This window comes from Dermochelys coriacea, chromosome 3 (genome assembly GCF_009764565.3).
Source record: "Dermochelys coriacea isolate rDerCor1 chromosome 3, rDerCor1.pri.v4, whole genome shotgun sequence".
NCBI lineage: Eukaryota > Metazoa > Chordata > Testudines > Dermochelyidae > Dermochelys > Dermochelys coriacea.
The window spans coordinates 45,066,989-45,086,877 of NC_050070.1; the positions used below are offsets into that span (position 1 = coordinate 45,066,989).

Genomic DNA, 19,889 nt, shown 5'->3' on the forward strand with positions numbered 1-19,889 from the left:
AGGGTGGGGGAATCTGGTCTTAAGAGACTTGAGCAAGTTTTTTTTTCAATATACATAGACAAAAGCACATGCTAATACACAGCTTTTGTTCCCCAGGTGTTTCAGCATATGTAGAAGTATGGTCATCCAATAGAACAGAGAATTATTCAAAAACATTTGCACAACAACTTCTGGATATGGGAGCAAAAGTAAGGAAATTATTTTCTTTTCTTGCAAAGTTCCCTCTCAGACTGTTGCTTTCATATTCTACTTGTCATGTATGTCTCCTTGTATGTATGGGTTAATCTAGGAGGGATGTTGTAAGAGTTGATACTGCTACCATCACTCAAATTTAAAATGTGTATGGCAGATGGGAAATGTGTTAAACCCTATTATATAGTAGTATACCAAAAAACACTTTGTTGTGAAGCAGTTAGGCTTGCTAAACACCACATACTTGACACAAACCCACAAAAGCAAGGAAGAGAAAAGCTAAGCTGCTTACCAGGACATATCCAGTACTCTCACCCACCTTATCATTGGTACAATTATCATAAATCCCAGACCATGCACCACAATCATACCTTTCACCGTGTCAACGCACTATCCTGCCAACGTCCCTACTCGTGTGGCTCTGCTCTGAAAAGTTGTTGTAAAAATAATATTGGGGGATTCTGTGTATGTGTTTCAGTGGTGAGTATCTCTAATGTGCTTGGTTTTCAAGTGTAAAAATGTTTAACTCTATTTTTTAGCCATGCTGAGCTTGAGCCGGAGGCTAGACATCCATGAGGATATGTCAGAGGGACAGGCTGAGATTTTGTTTGAATGGAAGGAGACAGGTCTGGAGTAGAAAGGGAAATCTACTGTTTACTCACGTTAGCCTAGCAAAGCCCAGATGCGTTGGCTCCGCATCTAAGAGAGTGCGTTCAGTACTATCTTTCATGTGAATCAGAAAAATTGTTTACTAAATTACAATTAGACATCTGTGCAAGTCTATTAAAGGGGTTGGCACATGTGTCACTGACAGCATGGGCTATGGAATCTCTGTTAACTGGTGATGATGTGAAAGAAGGAAATGTCCCAGCTTGACTCTAAGCTGATGGAACCTTACCTATGACTTCTCTGTTTCAGTCGGCCTACAAAAGGGAGTTCAGGAGAGCTGGCTGTTTCTCAGAGACAACATTAAAGGCATAATAGCAACCTGTCATGATGTGTATTGAGCTGTGACACTCTAAGGGAAAGTCTACATTGCAAAATTAAGTCAACTTAAGTTATGTTGATGTACAGCCATCGCAGTAATTAAATTGGTTTTTCGTGTCTCCACTACTTCTGTTGACGGTGCCCATCCTCACAAGGAGCACTTCCACCGATTTAATTGACCATGTGGGGCACTGTGGAGCATTGAGGCTGACAACCGGAATAGTCAATGCAGCGTCTACACTAACTCTGCATTGATTTGACTATATTGACCTAACTCAGTAGTGTAGACCAGACCTAATTTTTCCAGATCTGAAGAAGAGCTTTGTGAAAGCTTGTGTTTCTCCAACAAAAGTTGGTCCAATAAAAGATATTACCTCATCCAGTTTCTTTCTAATATCCTGGGACTGACGTGGCTAGAACAACACTGCATACTTTGTACTTGTCTTTTATTTAATTTCATTTTGTTGACTCGGACAGTTTTCCAATTTGTCAGGGTTGGTTTGAATTCTAATTTTGTCCTCCAAAGTGCTGGCAGCCCCTCCCAGCTTGGTGTCATCTGCACATTTTATAAGCGCACACTCCATGGTGTTATCCAGGTCATTAAAGAAAATAGTACAGAACCTAGGATAGACTCTGTTGTATTTAATTTATATGGAATAAATGGGCCCAAAGAAGTTAACGTCACCCTGAAACTGTCCAACGTTGAACAGTTTTTAAAAAAGTTCAGGGTTTAGTATACAGAGACTTCAGCCTGCTTAGCACCAGGAGAAACACATTTTTTTTTTAACTTTAGTTAAAAAAACAAAAATAGAGAGAGAAGGAAAAACAGTTCAAGAATTTGAAATATAAAGTGTTAAGGCTTTCATTTTACCCATATCCAATGTTTCCTTTCCTTTAGCTAAAGATAATTTTTATAAGGGAAAAACTTGTTTGACAGCCTTTTAGGTGGCATTAAAGATTATAACTGTCCTTTTGTGCAAAGGAGCAAAAGTTGGTTGAGGTGGCCTGAAGCTGCTGTTGCTGTTTGTTTTTTAGAAGACAAATAGACAAACAAGGGAAGAGGAAAGAACAGCAAAAATAGCAAATGCAGCTTGTGCCTCCGATATTGGCTTTCACTTGCAATCTTGCTGCTGGAAAAACACAGACACCACAATGGTCTTATTAGCTCAGAGGCCTGGCAAACTTTTACCAGAATTGAGCTCTTTAACTGCATTTAACTTAGGTTTATGGTCTGTAATTGCCCGTGTCCTGTTTGTTCCTCTCTTTAACCATAGATACTATGTTTGTCCTTCTCCAATCCTCTGGGATAAAGAAAAGGAGTACTTGTGGCACCTTAGAGACTAACAAATTTATTAGAGCATAAGCTTTCGTGAGCTACAGCTCACTTCATCGGATGCATTACGGATGCAATCCTCTGGGATGTCACCCATTGTCCATGGGTTCTTGAAGATAATGGCTAATGGTTCTCAGATTGCTTCACCTAGTTCCTTAAATGTCCTCAAGTGAATTCCATCATGCTGATTTGAATACATCTGGTGATATGTTTACAATATAGAGTATACCGGTATAGCTACATCGCCATAGCTATTCTGAAAAACTGTATATGTAGATCAGTCTACACCAATGGAAGAATTTTTTTTCCATTAGTAGAGGAACGCTACCTTCCCGAATGATGGTAGTTACATCAGAGAAGCATTCTTCTGTTCACGTGACTGCATTTACTCTGGGAGTTAGGCTGCAATAGCTATAGCAGTCAGGGGTGCAGATTTTTCACACTCATGGTCAATATAGTTATGTTAGTCTGCACTTAAAAATCAGGTCAGGCCTAACTTGTCTAAATATTCTTTATCCTGTTCTTTCCTTATTCTGACTTGTGTTCCTTCCCCCTTGCTAATATTAATTGTGTTTTAAATATCTGGTCACAATTCACCGATTTAGTGAAGACTGAAGCAAAATAGGATTAAACACATTGGTCTTCTTGATGTCCTACATTATTAGCTCTCCTTCTGTAATAAGTAGTGGCCTACACTCGCCTTTGTCTTTCTTTTGCTCCCAAGGTATGTATGAAATCTCTTCTTATTTCCTTTTGTATCCCCTGCTAGGAGTAACTCATTTTGTGTCTTAAGCTTTGATTTTGTCCTGACGTACTTGTGCTATCCTTTTTTTCATTTGTCCATAGCAATTTGTCCATATTTTCACTTTATGTTGGATTCCTTTTTGATTTTCAGATCTTTAAAGCGTTCCTCATGAAACCATATTGGCCTTGTTGTTCTTCCTAACTTTCCTTCACATCTTGATAGTTTGCTGTTGTGCCTTTAATGTTGTCTCTCTGAGAAACTGCCAGCTGTCCTGAACTCCTTTTTGCCTTAGATTTTCTTCCCACCAAACCTTACCTACCACTTCTATGAGTTTTTTAGTCTGCCTTTTTGAAGCAACCCCTGAGACCAACCAGTCAGAGCATGTTGTACCCCACTTTTCGCATCTCTCATAGAATATCAGGGTCAGAAGGGACCTCAGGAGGTCATCTAGTCCAACCCCCTGCTCAAAGCAGGACCAATCCCCAACTAAATCATCCAGCCAAGGCTTTGTCAAGCCTGACCATAAAAACTTCTAAGGAAGGAGATTCCACCACATCCCTAGGTAATGCATTCCAGTGTTTCACCACCCTCCTAGTGAAAAAGTTTTTCCTAATATACAACCTAAACTTCCCCCACTGCAACTTGAGACCATTACTCCTCGTTCTGTCATCTGCTACCACTGAGAACAGTCTAGATCCATCCTCTTTGGAACCCCCTTTCAGGTAGTTGAAAGCAGCTATCAAATCCCTCCTCATTCTTCTCTTCCGCAGACTAAACAATCCCAGTTCCCTCAGCCTCTCCTCATAAGTCATGTGTTCCAGTCCCCTAATCATTTTTGTTGCCCTCCGCTGGACATTTTCCAATTTTTCCACATCCTTCTTGTAGTGTGGGGCCCAAAACTGGACACAGTACTCCAGATGAGGCCTCACCAATGTCGAATAGAGGGGAACGATCATGTCCCTCGTTCTGCTGGCAATGCCCCTACTTATACATCCCAAAATGCCATTGGCCTTCTTGGCAACAAGGACACACTGTTGACTCGTATCCAGCTTCTCGTCCACTGTAACCCCTAAGTCCTTTTCTGCAGAACTGCTGCCTAGCCATTCGGTCCCTAGTCTGTAGCGGTGCATGGGATTCTTCCATCCTAAGTGTAGGACTCTGCACTTGTCCTTGTTGAACCTCATCAGATTTCTTTTGGCCCAATCCTCTAATTTTGTCTAGGGTTCTCTGTATCCTATCCCTACCCTCCAGCGTATCTACCTCTCCTCCCAGTTTAGTGTCCTCTGCAAACTTGCTGAGTGTGCAATCCACACCATTCTCCAGATCATTAATGAAGATATTGAACAAAACCACTTGATACCGGCTGCCAACTAGACATGAAGCCATTGATCACTAACCATTGAGCCCGACAATCTAGCCAGCTTTCTATCCACCTTATCGTCCATTCATCCAGCCCATACTTCTTTAATTTGCTGGCAAGAATACTATGGGAGGCCGTGTCAAAAGCTTTGCTAAAGTCAAGGAACAACACTGGCTCTGTGGATGACGGGAAAGCAGTGGACGTTATCTTGTCATAGAAGGCAATTAGATTAGTCAGGCATGACTTGCCCTTGGTGAATCTTTGCTGACTGTTCCTGATCACTTTCCTCTCCTCTTAGTGCTTCAGAATTGATTCCTTGAGGACCTGCTCCATGATTTTTCCAGGGACTGAGGTGAGGCTGACTGGCCTGTAGTTCCCAGGATCCTCTTTCTTCCCTATTTTAAAGATGTGCACTACATTAGGCTTTTTCCAGTCGTCCAGGACCTCTCCCGATCGCCGTGAGTTTTCAAAGATAATTGCCAATGGCTCTGCAATCACATCCACCAACTCCTTTGCACTCTCGGATGCAGTGCATCCGGCCCCATGGACTTCTGGTCGTCCACCTTCTCTGTTGCGTCAGAGATAAACTACTTGTCTTAACTTTCAAGGCCCTTCTTGACCTATGCCCACCTTACTTATCTCTCTTTTACTATGAAGATGTTGGCACCACCTGTGATTAGCCCATAATGCCAGCCTCTCTTGCCCACTTGTTAAATTTTCAAACAAGCACCTTCATGCTTTCTACTGTGCTGTCCCTCATGGTTGTGAGGAGTTCCCAAAGTTACCACCTCCAAATTCTTCTTTGCCATGATGCCTGTGAAAAACTTGATAATGATTAGAGACCATTGGTGTGCTCAGACCACTTCCTATCATGCAGATCAATGTTGTCTCATTGTGGGGAGTACAAAGAAACAGTCTGTATGTCTGTATCCATCAGTTGTCTCTAGTCTTATACTTAGATTGTAAGCTTTTGGGAGCAGGGACCATCTTTGTTCTGTTTGTACCGTGCCTAGCACAATGGGGATATGGTCCATGACTAGTACCACGGACCTAGGAGCAATATAATAATTTGTCATAAAAGCAAATGTGACTCACAATGAACACGGAGTAGATCTGTTGAATAAGAAGGTGTTTGTTTCATGTAGACAGTTCAGGCTATAATTACATGAGGTCTTGAAAATTCTGAGCTGCTGATTTTCATGGTTCTCTGACGCTGGACGACAGCACAAGTAGCAAAATACAGTTTGAAATTCTTCTGAACCCTTCTTTTTGGGCCGTCTGTTAATGATACTTTTGATATCGCTCACTCTGACAGCCAGGAGTAAATTTCCACATCAGATTTCTTAATCATTTGTGGAGGTAACTTATATTTAAAAAAAAAATAAAATTAAACACCTGCATTCTTCATCATTTGCAAAACACATTCTTAACTTTTAGCAGAGTCTTTAATTGTATTTTAGGATGAGTGGCCCTGGTGCATGGTGAAGTTGGTTGACAGATGCTCAATCTCTACACGTCCTAAGAAGCTCTTTCAGTTTCAAGTCCAACACTATAATTTGTGCATATGTCAATACAGCTTTCCCAATATGAGTTGTCTTCTGACAGACTGGTGTCAGTTTGAACCCCACCAAAAGATTTCAAGATGCTAGTAATCTTCCAGCATCCTCTATTAGAGTGATTTAATTGTGGTGCCACACATATGGATGGAACCTTAAACAGAGTACCTGCCTCAGAGAATTTAAGTTGACAAGAACTATAAAAGATCAAAGAGGATGAGGTGAGGAGATGATCGTGCAATCTCTTGAGTAATGCATGTGTTTTGAGGGCTACATGGGTATTTTTAGTTTGGCTAAGATAATATTTTACAAGCCTGTCAAAAGCAAATTTTAAGTAACTTAGATGAAGGGTGGAACATTAGAATTCAGTTCAAATTGTTTCACCACTCACCAACTTTCTAAACACTGGGCTTGTATTCACTACAAAATTTTACTATGTTTATATGTTTATGAAGGTTTAGTTAGGTGAAACTATGATTATGATTCAGTGGTCAGTGTAATACTGTTCCGGAGGGCTTAATTGTGATTAGTCAATATGATGATGAAAGTGACTTGTGCTGTTATACACTGACAAGATACTGAGAACAGCTAACTTGATTCTTCCCAGCTGTGATTAGTTTTGTAGTGTAGACCAGTCTGCTGTGAGGGCCATTTCAAAAGTACAAATAAAATATATATGGGTGAAAATCAGTTAGAGAGAAGTAACATTAGAACTCTTCAGCCTTGTGCATACTTTATTATATGGTGATGCACTTATCATTTTGGATGATGCTGACTAGTTTCTGGGTCTACCTCTTATGATACTTGATGCATGAAGTCATATTTAGGGCTTCTTAAATGAGGCAACCTTTCCAAGGCATTTGGAGGGTTGAAAATAAAGGTACAGCAGGCAGCTAAAAAGTGGTGTCCTAGAACAAACCTCTGTTTGAAATCATGAGTCCATTTTATCCTACCTTACATAGTGGAATTCTTGCTTTGGAATGGTAAAAGCTCTTCTTTAGTAACGTACTGGTTTGACTAATAAATTAGCTTGTTTTCGGGCCTTTCTTGCTGAGAAAGGAAAGAGCAAAACAATCTTTGACAATACATACTTTAAAATTTGTACAGTAACGTCTATGAAGCTGGATTACTACTTGCAATAAAAGTGGACTATTTTATGTAATTTCATGAGGGTTTGCTGATCAGTGAACTGAAATTACTAATGCTTCTCTTTGTATAATCCTGTAGGTTTCAAAAACTTTTAACAAGCAAGTGACTCATGTAGTCTTCAAAGAAGGACATTTGGCTACGTGGCGAAAAGCACAGAAGACTGGAGTAAAACTAGTTTCTGTACTCTGGGTGGAAAAGTGAGTAGTGCTGTATATTAAAAATGTGACCTTTTTCCAAGGGGAAGAGGGAATCTAAACAATCTTTACGTTTTTAAGAACTGCAGGAAAGTACAGTATATATGTTTTTTGTATATTTTAAAATAACCTTCACAACTATGGCTAACTGGCCATTTTGAAAGGTCATACTGAAGTGATGTACATTTGGTATTTCTATTTTAAGGCATCTTGGTTCCCTAAAGAGGATGAGCATGGTTCTCTTTTGAAAAGTGAAATGACTGTAAACCTGATTTTACAATATATTCTCTAATATTCATACAACACTCTCTTCTCAGAGATCTGTGCCAAAACTACTTTGGACAGATGGGCAATGGAGGTAATACAGAATAAATGCACAGTAGAGTGTCTCCTTTTTCCTAGGAAACGGCTTCTAGTATGCTACCCCTCGCCCACTCAAACAATCAGAATAAATTGCCCAGCTTCTACAAATCAGCTCCATATAGAATGTGCCCACACAGGAGAAAGAATGAGGGCCATATTTAATCCGGTTCCTATGAGATCTGGCAGGGAAAGATTGGTTCTGGGTTTGGAAGTTTCTCAGCAGCCACTTGAAAAAGTTCAAATTTGATGTTGACCCAGACAGCCATAGGGAGGTTTTCTGTCATCCACAGGCCTCTGAGGTCATAGACAATTTTGTCCAGCACAGAAGAAAATTATTTTACTTTTGCTTAATGAGTGCCAGCAATTAAATACAGAGCTTTGCCCTTCTAGTTAGTTACAGCATCTTGAGTTTTTGCCCAGATCCTTCTGGTGCATGAGATTACTTTCTAAACACACAATTCAAATATTTTCTCAAAAATGTGATCCAGGGGCGGCTGTTGTGGATGCAGTGTCTTAGGTCTTGTTTACATTATCCGCTGGATCGACAGGCAGCGATCAATCCAGTGGGGGTTGATCGGCCTCCAAGTGCTCTCCCGTCGACGCTGGTACTCCAGCAGGGTAAGCGGCACAGGCGAAGTCGACGGGAGAGTGTCAGCCGTCGACTTACCGCGGTAAGTAGATCTAAGTACTTCGACTTCAGCTACGTTATTCACGTAGCTGAAGTTTGCGTAACTTAGATCAATTTTCCCCTGCCTTCAGTGTAGACCAGGTCTTAGACCTAGTCAGAGGATTTTCTTCATATGTTTCCACCTTTTACTCTGTTTGAATAATCCAGAGAATGACGTGGGAGCAGAGCAACCATGAGGGTTCCAATGTTAAGAGCGTAAGTTCTGTTTTGTATAGGTTCTTAGACTACACTCATCACTATAGTATCTGAACATCTTCCAGTAGTCCATTAAGCAATGTGATAAACCTCTGTCACATGATTATTCTTTCACCTCCCTAGGGGGAGGAGAATGTACAATGGAGTGTTTTGTTCTGGATTTTTTTAATAAATATTACTAAAGCTGTGGGTTCGTCACGGAAGTCACGGATTCCGTGACTTTCTGGGACCTCCGTGACTTTCGCAGTGGCCATTGCAGCTGGCCCGGGGGCTGCCTGAGCAACTACTGCTGGGGCAGTCTCGGGCCACCCCAGTCCCCTGTCTTCCTGCTGCAGCAGCAGCAGGAGTTTGGGTGTAAGAGGGGCTCAGGGCTGGTCATTGGAGGAGGTGAGGGCTCTGGGCAATGCTTACCTCCAGGGGGCTCCCCAGAAGCGGCAACATTCCTAGGCAGAGGTGCTGTCAGGTGGCTCTGCACGCTGCCTCTGCCTGCAGGCACCGCCCCCACAGCTCCCATTGGCCGTGGAGGCAATGCGTAGAGCTGCCTGGCCATGTCTCCGCCTAGAAGCTGAGGGAGGGGGATGTTGCCCCTTCTGGGGAGGCACAGAGCCAGGTAAGGAGTCTGACACCCCCTCCTCCCAGCATCATCGGTGGGCCCGGGCTGCGCACGGCCCCCCCCAGCTCCAGAGGGGGATCCAGGCTGCATGCCACTGCCTGTCTCTGCCCCACGGCACTCCCCGGGCTGCCCCCTTTTCCCCCCAAGATTTAGTCAGGGATGTATAGTAAAAGTTATAGACAAGTGACGGGCTGTGAATTTTTGTTTACTGTCCATGACTCTTACTAAAAAATACCCGTGATGAAAACATAGCCTTGTATATTACAAATGCTGCTATTAGTTTTGTTAGACAAGGCAGGTCAAATAAATGAGCCTGACACTTGCATAAGGTGGTGAGGTTTGTCATAGTCCTTATTTCCTATGAGGGGTTCATTCGCAGACTTTAACCAGCCCACAATGAAGCTCCGTCCCCTCAGCCAGAGGGGAGCACTAAGAATTCCATACTTCTGGCTGAACATCTGACTGAACCCCTTATTGTTGCTCTGCTCAGACAGGGCATTATATTACAAAGACCAGTCCATAGCCTAGAATAAAATACCATGTCATCTATAGCCAGGAAAATGGAATTAAGCTACCTAGTTGTTGAGAGGAAACAGCTAAAGAGCGAAGAGACTATGGTGATTGATCACATTCCTGTCATTCAAAAGGAAAGCAGCCAATTGTCTATTCAGTTAGGTGAATAAAGTCAAATACTGATGCAGAATATATCTCCCAGGTCAATCAGAATTCCATAAATACTGGAAACCTAAGTGCTGAGTAAGGGAAAAACTCAATTATTTCTCAACCCTGACAGCAAGAGTTTCCTGAGAATAGCATCCCTACAGGTACCTCAGACAATGTATCGAGCACCTCTGTGAGAACCTAATTTGGTATTTTACAAAACCACAGTTTGAGCTCCAACCCCATGCGTCTCTAGTGCTCGTGTTTCATCAGTCTGAATTTTATTTGAAAAGCTTTTTGGGGCAAGGGTAATCTCTATTTGTATCTGAGCTCAATATAATGCCACCACTTTACTTACAAGTCTATTAGAGAGAGAAATACTGTTAAAATAAAATTAAAGTTGCAAGGCTAAGCACTGAAAAGTCAGGAAATGCCAAAAAGTAAAGATAACTCAAAAGCAGAAATTATTCTTTGTGGAATATGTAGAAGATCTGAAGGGTGTTTTTGTTTCATGTATTAAGCAGAAAAAAAACTTACTTTTGCTTTAGAAATCCAGGTCTTGTCTATCCGTAAACATTATTTCACCAGTTTTTATGGAATATTTAATTGGAGATTGGCACTGATTTCTGCTTAGATTATTGAAAGGGGTGTGTGTGTGTGTGTGTGTGTGTGTGTGTGTGTTAGTGTTAAACACAAGTTCATCTTAGATCCCAAATTAAGTTTGGAGGAAAGGTGTTCAGATGCTACAGTGAACTGAAACTTCTAAATTCAGTGCATCTCTCTTTAAAAAGTATACTGTTGTAGCATTAAGGCTCCAGATTTCTACACAGAATGCTAGGAAATGCAAATCAATGTTCTCTTAGAAATGTGTAACTCATTCACATTGCATATATTAAATATTAAAAGGTGCTTTTATTAACAGTTTAACTGATCTTACGTAAATTGGACAAATGTTTTCATTTTCTGGTTTCTGTTTAAATTTTCTCCACCTCAGTGCTGTTAATATAACTTTTTCACATTTTAAAATAGTCTAGTTATGTTCCATTGGTGGCAGTATCTGTGATTTAATAATAGCCAGTTGTTTAAAGCTCATTGATTATCATGTTTTTTGAAATCACTTTTGCTTGATGTTTCAGAAATTTACTCCAGTAAATTCAGATTAATGTACTAACATCTAACTATTTGAAACTGCACGTTTTACATAAAACAAATCTGTGGCCATGAAGAAATTAGTTTGTATATTTTCTACTCCAAAACTTAGAATTACTCAAATCATGCTGTACTGGTAGTTCTGAAAATGTGTACTTTATAAATGTAAGATCACTAGGTGTCACTAGAATCACATATTTGAATTACTGTATCAGAAATTCCTAGTGCAGTGTTAATGATTCATAATTTTTTTTTCCATAGTCAATTCTATTATTTATTGAAAGATTGTAGAGTAATGAAACTTTTTTTTACTGTTTCTGGTCAAAATTGTTTTTTTAGCTCTTTGTTTTATGTAGTGTATTCTATATTAGTACCCAAAATGGTGTCCCAACTTCCCTCAAATTTTTCAAAACTACAGATGGATAGGACCCCAGCTAACAAAGATTTTAGTCCTAATATTCTCAGGTCAAACTCCCAGCAGGAAAAATGGAAGAAACATAGCTGACTGGGTTGAGGAAGCATGTTTGCCAAAGTCAGCTGGATGAGTAACAATGGACCTTGTCAGGGGCTAGTTCCTTCACAGAATCTCTTGTGTGGAGTGAGGAAACCGGGAGAAGACTGGGTGAGGAATGATTAAAAGTGAAAGTCAAGATGGGATAGGCCTCTTTCTCATCACCTGCCTGATTGCAAACCCTTCCTTTTCAAACTATTGCTTACCCATGAGATTCTGTGGACCCTGGTTTGAGAGACTAGACTCTCAGCAAGGAAATTAAGTCCTTAATTTATAGGCACTTCAAAAGAAGTTCACTGCCTGATCAAAGGAGACCTTTAGTTCCCAGATGCAGGTCAAGGCCACTGGCATGACTGAGAGCTAAGTCATGCCAGATGGACTATGTAAGGAGCTCTCTGCCTGCTGGGCAAACTAAAGAGTCAGAGGGACAGTTTTTGGGCTTTCCACTTCCCTTCAGGTATTATTTCTAGGTCTATTCTCTCTGTTAATTTAGATAATTGTTGTGGCTAATCGGTACAGCCTTTTTACCATTTTTAAATTAAATTCTATTTCTAAACAAAGTAAATGTATTAACTACTTATTTATTATATTGTACAGATGCAGAGAAGCTGGTGCCCATGTTGATGAATCATTATTTCCTGCAATATATACTAACGAAGGGTTACCCCTTCTAATTAAAAAAGTGAGTGTAAAAGTAATTTTAAAATGCCACCCAAGTATAAGGCCACCCGACTTCCTGAGTCTGAGCTTGGGCAGCTAGCATGAGCAGCTACCTATGCTGCAACATACATGCACTGCTATTTCTAGCCTGCTAACTCAAGCAGAGATAGTGTGTCTGCCTGCCTGCGCTGGGACTCTTATCTCCCAGATGCAGTGTAGACATATGCTTAGGGACTTTTGAAAATGTTAATCCAAGTCTAAAATATTCCATGTTTTCAAATGAGTATTAAAATGTCCACAGTGGTTTTGTCTAATTTCTTATTGGTCATTCTGATAACTCTGAAATCATTTTTTTCCTTAATCCATACTGAAACTCTCATTGAAATTTCCCCCTAAATTTTATGGTCTATCCATGGCTGGCTAAATGGGATTTACCTGGAGTCATAAATGATGTAGAATGATCATATAATACACATAGTATTACATGATAAAATTGAGAAATGTTAAGTACAAGTTAATTATGAGAGATTTATGCTGTGGTTAATCTTGTAGCACAAATGCATGCAGCCCAAAGACTTCATTGAAAAAACACCAGAAAATGATAAAAGACTACAAAAAAAATTGGACATGATGGCTAAAGAACTAGATGTACAAAAAACAGCAACCGGTGAGTTAATACATAGTTCTGGTTAGATTGTAAAAATTAAACAGTGCGCCAAAAAGAAATGCCAAAATATCTTTGTTTTAAATTTCAAGAGAACACATAAGATATAGCTTATTTTTCTTTTATCACTTTATAATTGAAGTTAACATAGTTATTTATAATATGAATTCTCATTAAGAAAAGCTACTATACGTGTTATGCATGCTTTGATATTAAAGAATAATTTACTTTTTAGTAATTTAAAAGGTAGTATTGGACTTGTTTGGAATTCAGCATTATTCAACTTATGGTACTGACAGCATTGTAGAAATGTAGTTTTTAAGTAACTTTGAATTTAAAAATACAACTTTGTACTTTAAAAATTCATGCTCTGTTCAAATAATGAAGTCTCATATCTGCAAATTACAATTACTTTTTTAGAAACCGATATACCTATTTTATTATTTGAGGATGATGGTTCACTTGCATATAGCCCTACAAATAAGATTAAAGATCAATGCAGTGCAATGGAAAAGAGAATAAAGGACATGAAGGAAAAAAGGGAAAATCTTTCCCCTACCGGTAAGGAGTTAAGACTTATGAATTCATTGAAAAGCATAAATGGTTGCATCTTTCTCGTTGAATTATGTTGATGCTAGTCCTGCACATGTTCCAGGACTGTGTAATTTTCTTTTGATTTGATAAATGATGTTGCTGTGAAACATCTGCTTATCCTGACTTAAACTGAAAAGGCATGATTATAAATATTTAAACCAAATAGAAGACTCTTGGTCCGACAACCTGTAGTCATGCAATTTTTACATTGAAATCATTGAAATCAAGCAGGGTTAAGTCATTGCTTGGATAAGGGATTTCCAAGGAACCCATAGGTGCCAGTAATCCATTAGAATGAGGGCTCTGCCCTCTGAGTGTTGAACTTCTGACATAGCATAGTGTTGGGAGATGCTGTCTTTCAGAGAATATGTAAAACCAAATTCTTGACTGCTTGTAGTCTTTAAAGAACCTTTGACACCTCTGGCAAAAGTATGGGTGCTGCTGAAATAACACCTTAATTACCTTCTTCCTGCAGTTAAAATTGTTTACAAGATTTCTTGTAATCTAAACTGTTGGTTATTGCTTTGTGCTCCATTTCAACCCAGAATTAGTAATTCAGAGGTAGATGAAGTCATCCTAGTTCATAGTTTCTAGAGTAGCCTTTTTTGTGTTTTTTTTTTTTTTTTTTAAAAGAACTTTGGGTACTTCAAGATGATGATCATAAAATAGAATTGAAGATGAGATGATATACCCCTCTCCTCTCCCCCACCCCTCCACAAATGAACCTCCATTGTTTTTATCCCTTACCCAGTGAAATCTGATGTGAACAACTGGTGGAACCGATAAATATCGGGGCCGTTGCTTTCTGGAATTCCTTGCACCCTCTTTTGCCAGAGATAAAAATTGCATGGGCAGCATAGGTAACTCTGGATGGCAGCATGGATCTAAGCATGGTGGAGAGTAGTGGTACAATGCTCACAGTCCTACGGCCAGGTCTGCACTAAAAGGTTACGTTGACTCAGCTGCATCGCTACACCTAACCCCCGGTGTAGACAGCGCTAGGTCAATGGAAGAATTCTTTTATTGACTTAGCAATCACCTCTCAGGGGTGGGGGGAGGGGTGGAGTCCTTGCAGTGATGGGAGAATCCCTCCCATCGCTGTAGTGAGTGTCTACACTGAAGCGCTATGGTGATGTAGTGGAAGTGCTGTCACTGTGCTAGTGTAGTGGTCTAAATATAGACATAGACTAATAATCCAGTTTCAGAAAATATCCCATGGTCAACCTCCTGGACTCTTCCTATTTTGGGAGTTGAAAACGGGTAGCAAATTGAGCTTTTTCCTTTGCACTCTGTCTTCAGAGCGTGTCATTTAGGATCCACAGATGTGTTAGTACTAATACCTGTCCACAGTTCACCAACAGAACTTTGTTGTTCCACCCATTTAAAGAATTATATTCTGCACTCCTATTGCTACATGTTCCCTGGTCTAGTCCCCTTCTAGACAGTCTCCAGTCTGTTGTAAGTGGACCCAAATGCTGGGTCCCATGTGTTTTTAAGCCACCTGGGTCTGGGCTGAGTCTAATCTGTTTCTAGTTTTGGACTCCAAGATACACTCCTAGGCTGAGATCTTTTTGTCTTAGCCCATCCTTGGGACTCCAGTCCAGCTACCCAAAACACTGGAACCAGTGTCTCAAATTGCCTGAGCTCCTATTTACTTATACACCCTCCTGCAGAGTTTGTCTTAAGCTGTTAGCCACAGCTTTCAGGGACATTGTGGCAGAAAGGCAAGGAACACAGGCTTAGAAATGAAAGTTTTTTGTTTTTTTTTAACCACAGTCACTTTACTCTGAAAAAGCACTAGCGTTACAGATCTTTGCAAAATGACAGAATACCTGAGATGCACAACTCCTTCCCCCCCGTCTAATCTCTGAGTGTGAAGTCTTGTCAGCATTTCAGGCTAGGCAGAGTCCCTTCTGCCTGACTGTTACTGTGGCACGTGGCAATGAATGGTCTACTTCAAAGAGAAACTCTTCTTAAATAGTCTTTACCGCTTTGCCTTGTTCTTTCTCTGGGCTCCTGTGTAGAGAATCCGTTGTTCCATGGAGAACTCGTAGCTGAAAGACAACCATTCAATGGCCCTAGATTTTTTTTTTTTTTGTTCTCCAATGTGGTGTGACGCACGTTTCTGGGCAGCCTATTGGAATGTCTCATAATAGCCTGGCCTTGGACCGGGTTAGTCATGTGTTCAGCAAGTTATACCAAATGGATGTCCTAATACAACATGGAGCTTTTTGAAACCCTGACCTATGAGGAAAGGTTAAAAAAGAAAAACTGGGCATGTTTAGTCGTGAGAAAAGAAGACTGCTAAGTTAAGTGCTTCTATAAAGAGGATAGTGATCAAATGGTCTTCATGTCCACTGAAAGTAGGATAGGATGTAATAGACTTAATCTTCAGCACTAGATTAGGCTGAACATTAAGAAAAACTTTCTAACTATAAGGGCAGTTAAGCACTGGAATAGGCTTCCAGGGGAGGTTGTGGAATCTCGATCATTGGAAGTTTTTAAAAACAGGTTGGACAAACATCTATCAGGGATGGTCCTGCCATGTCCCTTTCAGCCCTACATTTCTATAATACTTCATAATAACCAGCCACATACCACTCTGTCACACTTCAGTCATGAGCAGCAACATGGTAAATTTAACATTTTTGTTCCTGCTACTAAAAACATTCCTACTAACCACAGAAATACTAGAAATTCTTAAAGAAAAGTAGTACTTGTGGCACCTTAGAGACTAACAAATTTATTTGAGCATAAGCTTTTGTGAGCTACAGCTCACTTCATCGGGTGCATTCAGTGGAAAATACAGTGAGGAGATTTATATACATAGAGAACATGAAACAATGGGTGTTACTATACACACTCTAACAAGAGAGTGATCACTTAAGGTGAGCTATTACCAGCAGGAGAGCGGGGGTGGGGTGGGGGGGGAACCTTTTGTAGTGATGATCAATTACCCTCTGATCCCATTGAGGGTTACCAAAAGAAATTTGCTCAAGAAACTCCCTGAAAAAGCACAAGAACAAATCCGCACAGACACACCCCTGGAACCCCAACCTGGGGCATTCTATCTGCTACCCAAGATCCATAAACCTGGAAATCCTGGACGCCCCATCATCTCAGGCATTGGTACCCTGACAGCAGGATTGTCTGGCTGTCTAGATTCCCTCCTCAGGCCCCACGCTACCAGCACTCACAGCTATCTTCAAGACACCACTGACTTCCTGAGGAAACTACAATCCATCGGTGATCTTCCTGAAAACACCATCCTGGCCACTATGGATGTAGAAGCCCTCTACACCAACATTCCACACAAAGATGGACTACAAGCCATCAGGAACAGTATCCCCGATACTGTCACGGCTAACCTGGTGGCAGAACTTTGTGACTTTGTCCTGACCCATAACTATTTCATATTTGGGGACAACGTATACCTTCAAATCAGCGGCACTGCGATGGGTACCCGCATGGCCCCACAGTATACCAACATTTTTATGGCTGACTTAGAACAATGCTTCCTCAGCTCTCATCCCCTAATGCCCCTACTCTACTTGCGCTACACTGATGACTTCTTTATCATCTGGACCCATGGAAAAGAATCCCTGGAGGAATTTCACCATGATTTCAACAATTTCTATCCCACCATCAACCTCAGCCTGGACCAGTCCACACAAGAGATCCGCTTACCCTATACTATGGTGCTAATAAATGATGGTCGCATAAACACCACCCTGTACAGGAAACCTACTGACCGCTATTCCTACCTACATGCCTCCAGCTTTCATCCAGACCACACCACACGATCCATTGTCTACAGCCAAGCTCTATGATACAACCGCATTTGCTCCAACCCCTCAGACGGAGACAAACACCTACAAGATCTCTATCAAGCATTCTTACAACTACAATAGCCACCTGCTGAAATGAAGAAACAGATGGACTGAGCCAGAAGAGTACCCAGATGTCACGTACTACAGGACAGGCCCAACAAAGAAAATAACAGAACGCAAGTAGCCATCACCTTCAGCCCCCAACTAAAACCTCTCCAATGCATCATTAAGGATCTACAACCTATCCTGAAGGACGACTCATCACTCTCACAGATCTTGGGAGACAGGCCAGTCCTTGCTTACAGACAGCCCCCCAACCTGAAGCAAATACTCACCAGCAACCACACACCACACAACAGAACCACTAACCCAGGAACCTATCCTTGCAACAAAGCCCGTTGCCAACTGTGTCCACACATCTCTTCAGGGGACACCATCATAGGGCTTAATCACATCAGCCACACTATCAGAGGCTCGTTCACCTGTGCATCTAACAATGTGATCTATGCCATCGTGCCAGCAATGCCCCTCTGCCATGTACATTGGTCAAACTGGACAGTCTTTACATAAAAGAATGAATGGACACAAATCAGACGTCAAGAATTATAACATTCAAAAACCAGTTGGAGTTCACTTCAATCTCTTTGGTCACTCGATTACAGACCTAAAAGTGGCAATTCTTCAACAAAAGAACTTCAAAAACAGACTCCAATGAGAGACTGCTGAATTGGAATTAATTTGCAAACTGGATACAATTAACTTAGGCTTAATAGAGACTGGGAGTGGATGGGTCATTACACAAAGTAAAACTATTTCCACCCCCCACTGTTCCTCAGACGTTCTTGTCAACTGCTGGAAATGCCCACCTTGATTATCACTACAAAAGGTTTTATCCCCCCCACCCCCACCCCCCGCTCTCCTGCTGGTAATAGCTCACCTTAAGTGATCACTCTGGTTACAGTGTGTATGGTAACACCCATTGTTTCATGTTCTCTATGAATATAAATCTCCCCACTGTATTTTCCACTGAATGCATCCAATGAAGTAAGCTGTAGCTCACGAAAGCTTATGCTCAAATAATCTTGTTAGTCTCTAAGGTGCCATAAGTACTCCTTTTCTCTTTGCGAATACAGACTGACACGGCTGCTACTCTGAAACCTGGAAATTATTAAAGATTCTTCCCACTCACAGTGCTATTTTAATATTCCCTAATATGTCATTTAACTACTTTCTGATATTTCATACTATAACTGAAATCAGTGATTGTCAGATAACATAAACTGCAATGGTTCTGCTGATATGCATAGTAGAATTATGCAAGTAACACTTTGAGAGTGAAAAGAAAAGGAGTTAATCACATTTCTTGACTCAAATGTTTTGTTTTTAGATTTAAAAATATATTTTCATACCAGAAACATGCTATTTTGAAATATCTATTTTTGTTTTGCAGTATGTTTTTATGGGAATAAATTTGTTTAAAACAAATTCAATATTAAAATATTGATTTTTGTAATAGCATGGTCCTCTAGTTTTGAACAAAATTCCACAAAATTGGACCTTTTTTTTTAAATTTTTTATTCATACACTTAATGTCAGATCATGATAAAAGGGAGAGCTCCTGATAGATAAAAAAAACATAAGCAATCTAAATGTTACTAATTTACTATACAAAGTAGCATTGGGTGGTCTGATTTTAAATAATTGATTTAAATATTTTTTTTTAAGAAACAGGTTTAAATTGGCTTGTGGCTATATTAAGCTGTGCAAATTTGTGCTATTTGTAATAAAATTTACAATGAACTGAAGTATAAACACTGTATTTGCAAATGCCACGACTGGTATTTGAATTTACAGAACTATCTGCAGAATTCAAAACAATGAAGATTAAGGCCTTGATCCAGCAAACATTTAAGCACATCCATAACTTTACTCACACATAAATAGTGCTACTGATTTCAATAGGATCATTCAAGTGCTTGAAATTTTAGTAGGTGCACGAGTGTTTGCAGCGTCAAGGGCTAAAATTGTATTTTCCCTTAGTGGCATAATTTCTCTTTTCACTTCAAATTAAAATTCCCTTCACTGTTAACAATACAAAGCTATTTAGACTTTCAGTACTTTAACAAAGCACTTGTGAACTTGTTTATACACACAGGCCAAAATGTTCAGAAATAGGAGCCTAAAGTTAGGCTTCTAGACCCATACTTGGACACCTAAAAATGGAATCTTTAAAAGTATCTGTTATTTAGGGAGGGACTGAGATAGCCAGATTGAAGCATTTTAACTTTCTTGACTTACGGAAGATCAATATATCAGAAAATGGTATTGGTTGCAAATATATCACAGTCCTGTTTGCTTATTTTGTATGTGCGTGCTTTGCTTCACAGTAAGGATACTAATGAAGTCTTGGATTTGTCTCTCAGGATAGATGAGCATTTTAAATTTG

The 19,889-nt window shown here is 40.2% G+C and overlaps 1 protein-coding gene across 15 annotated transcripts in view; it reads left to right on the top strand.

The window, feature by feature from the left end:
* Window positions 1–19,889, top strand: part of MCPH1 (microcephalin 1) — a 229,824-nt gene that overhangs the window by 7,726 nt on the left and 202,209 nt on the right. For 14 of the 15 annotated variants that reach the window (XM_043510356.1, XM_038397543.2, XM_043510353.1 and 11 more), the window contains exons 2-6: window positions 97–188; window positions 7,401–7,519; window positions 12,293–12,377; window positions 12,908–13,022; window positions 13,440–13,580. In XM_043510356.1, the coding sequence (XP_043366291.1) occupies window positions 97–188; window positions 7,401–7,519; window positions 12,293–12,377; window positions 12,908–13,022; window positions 13,440–13,580 (552 nt within the window). Of the gene's footprint in view, window positions 1–53; window positions 189–7,400; window positions 7,520–12,292; window positions 12,378–12,907; window positions 13,023–13,439; window positions 13,581–19,889 lie in introns of those variants that run through there. The other variant, XM_038397540.2, reaches the window with a different exon arrangement.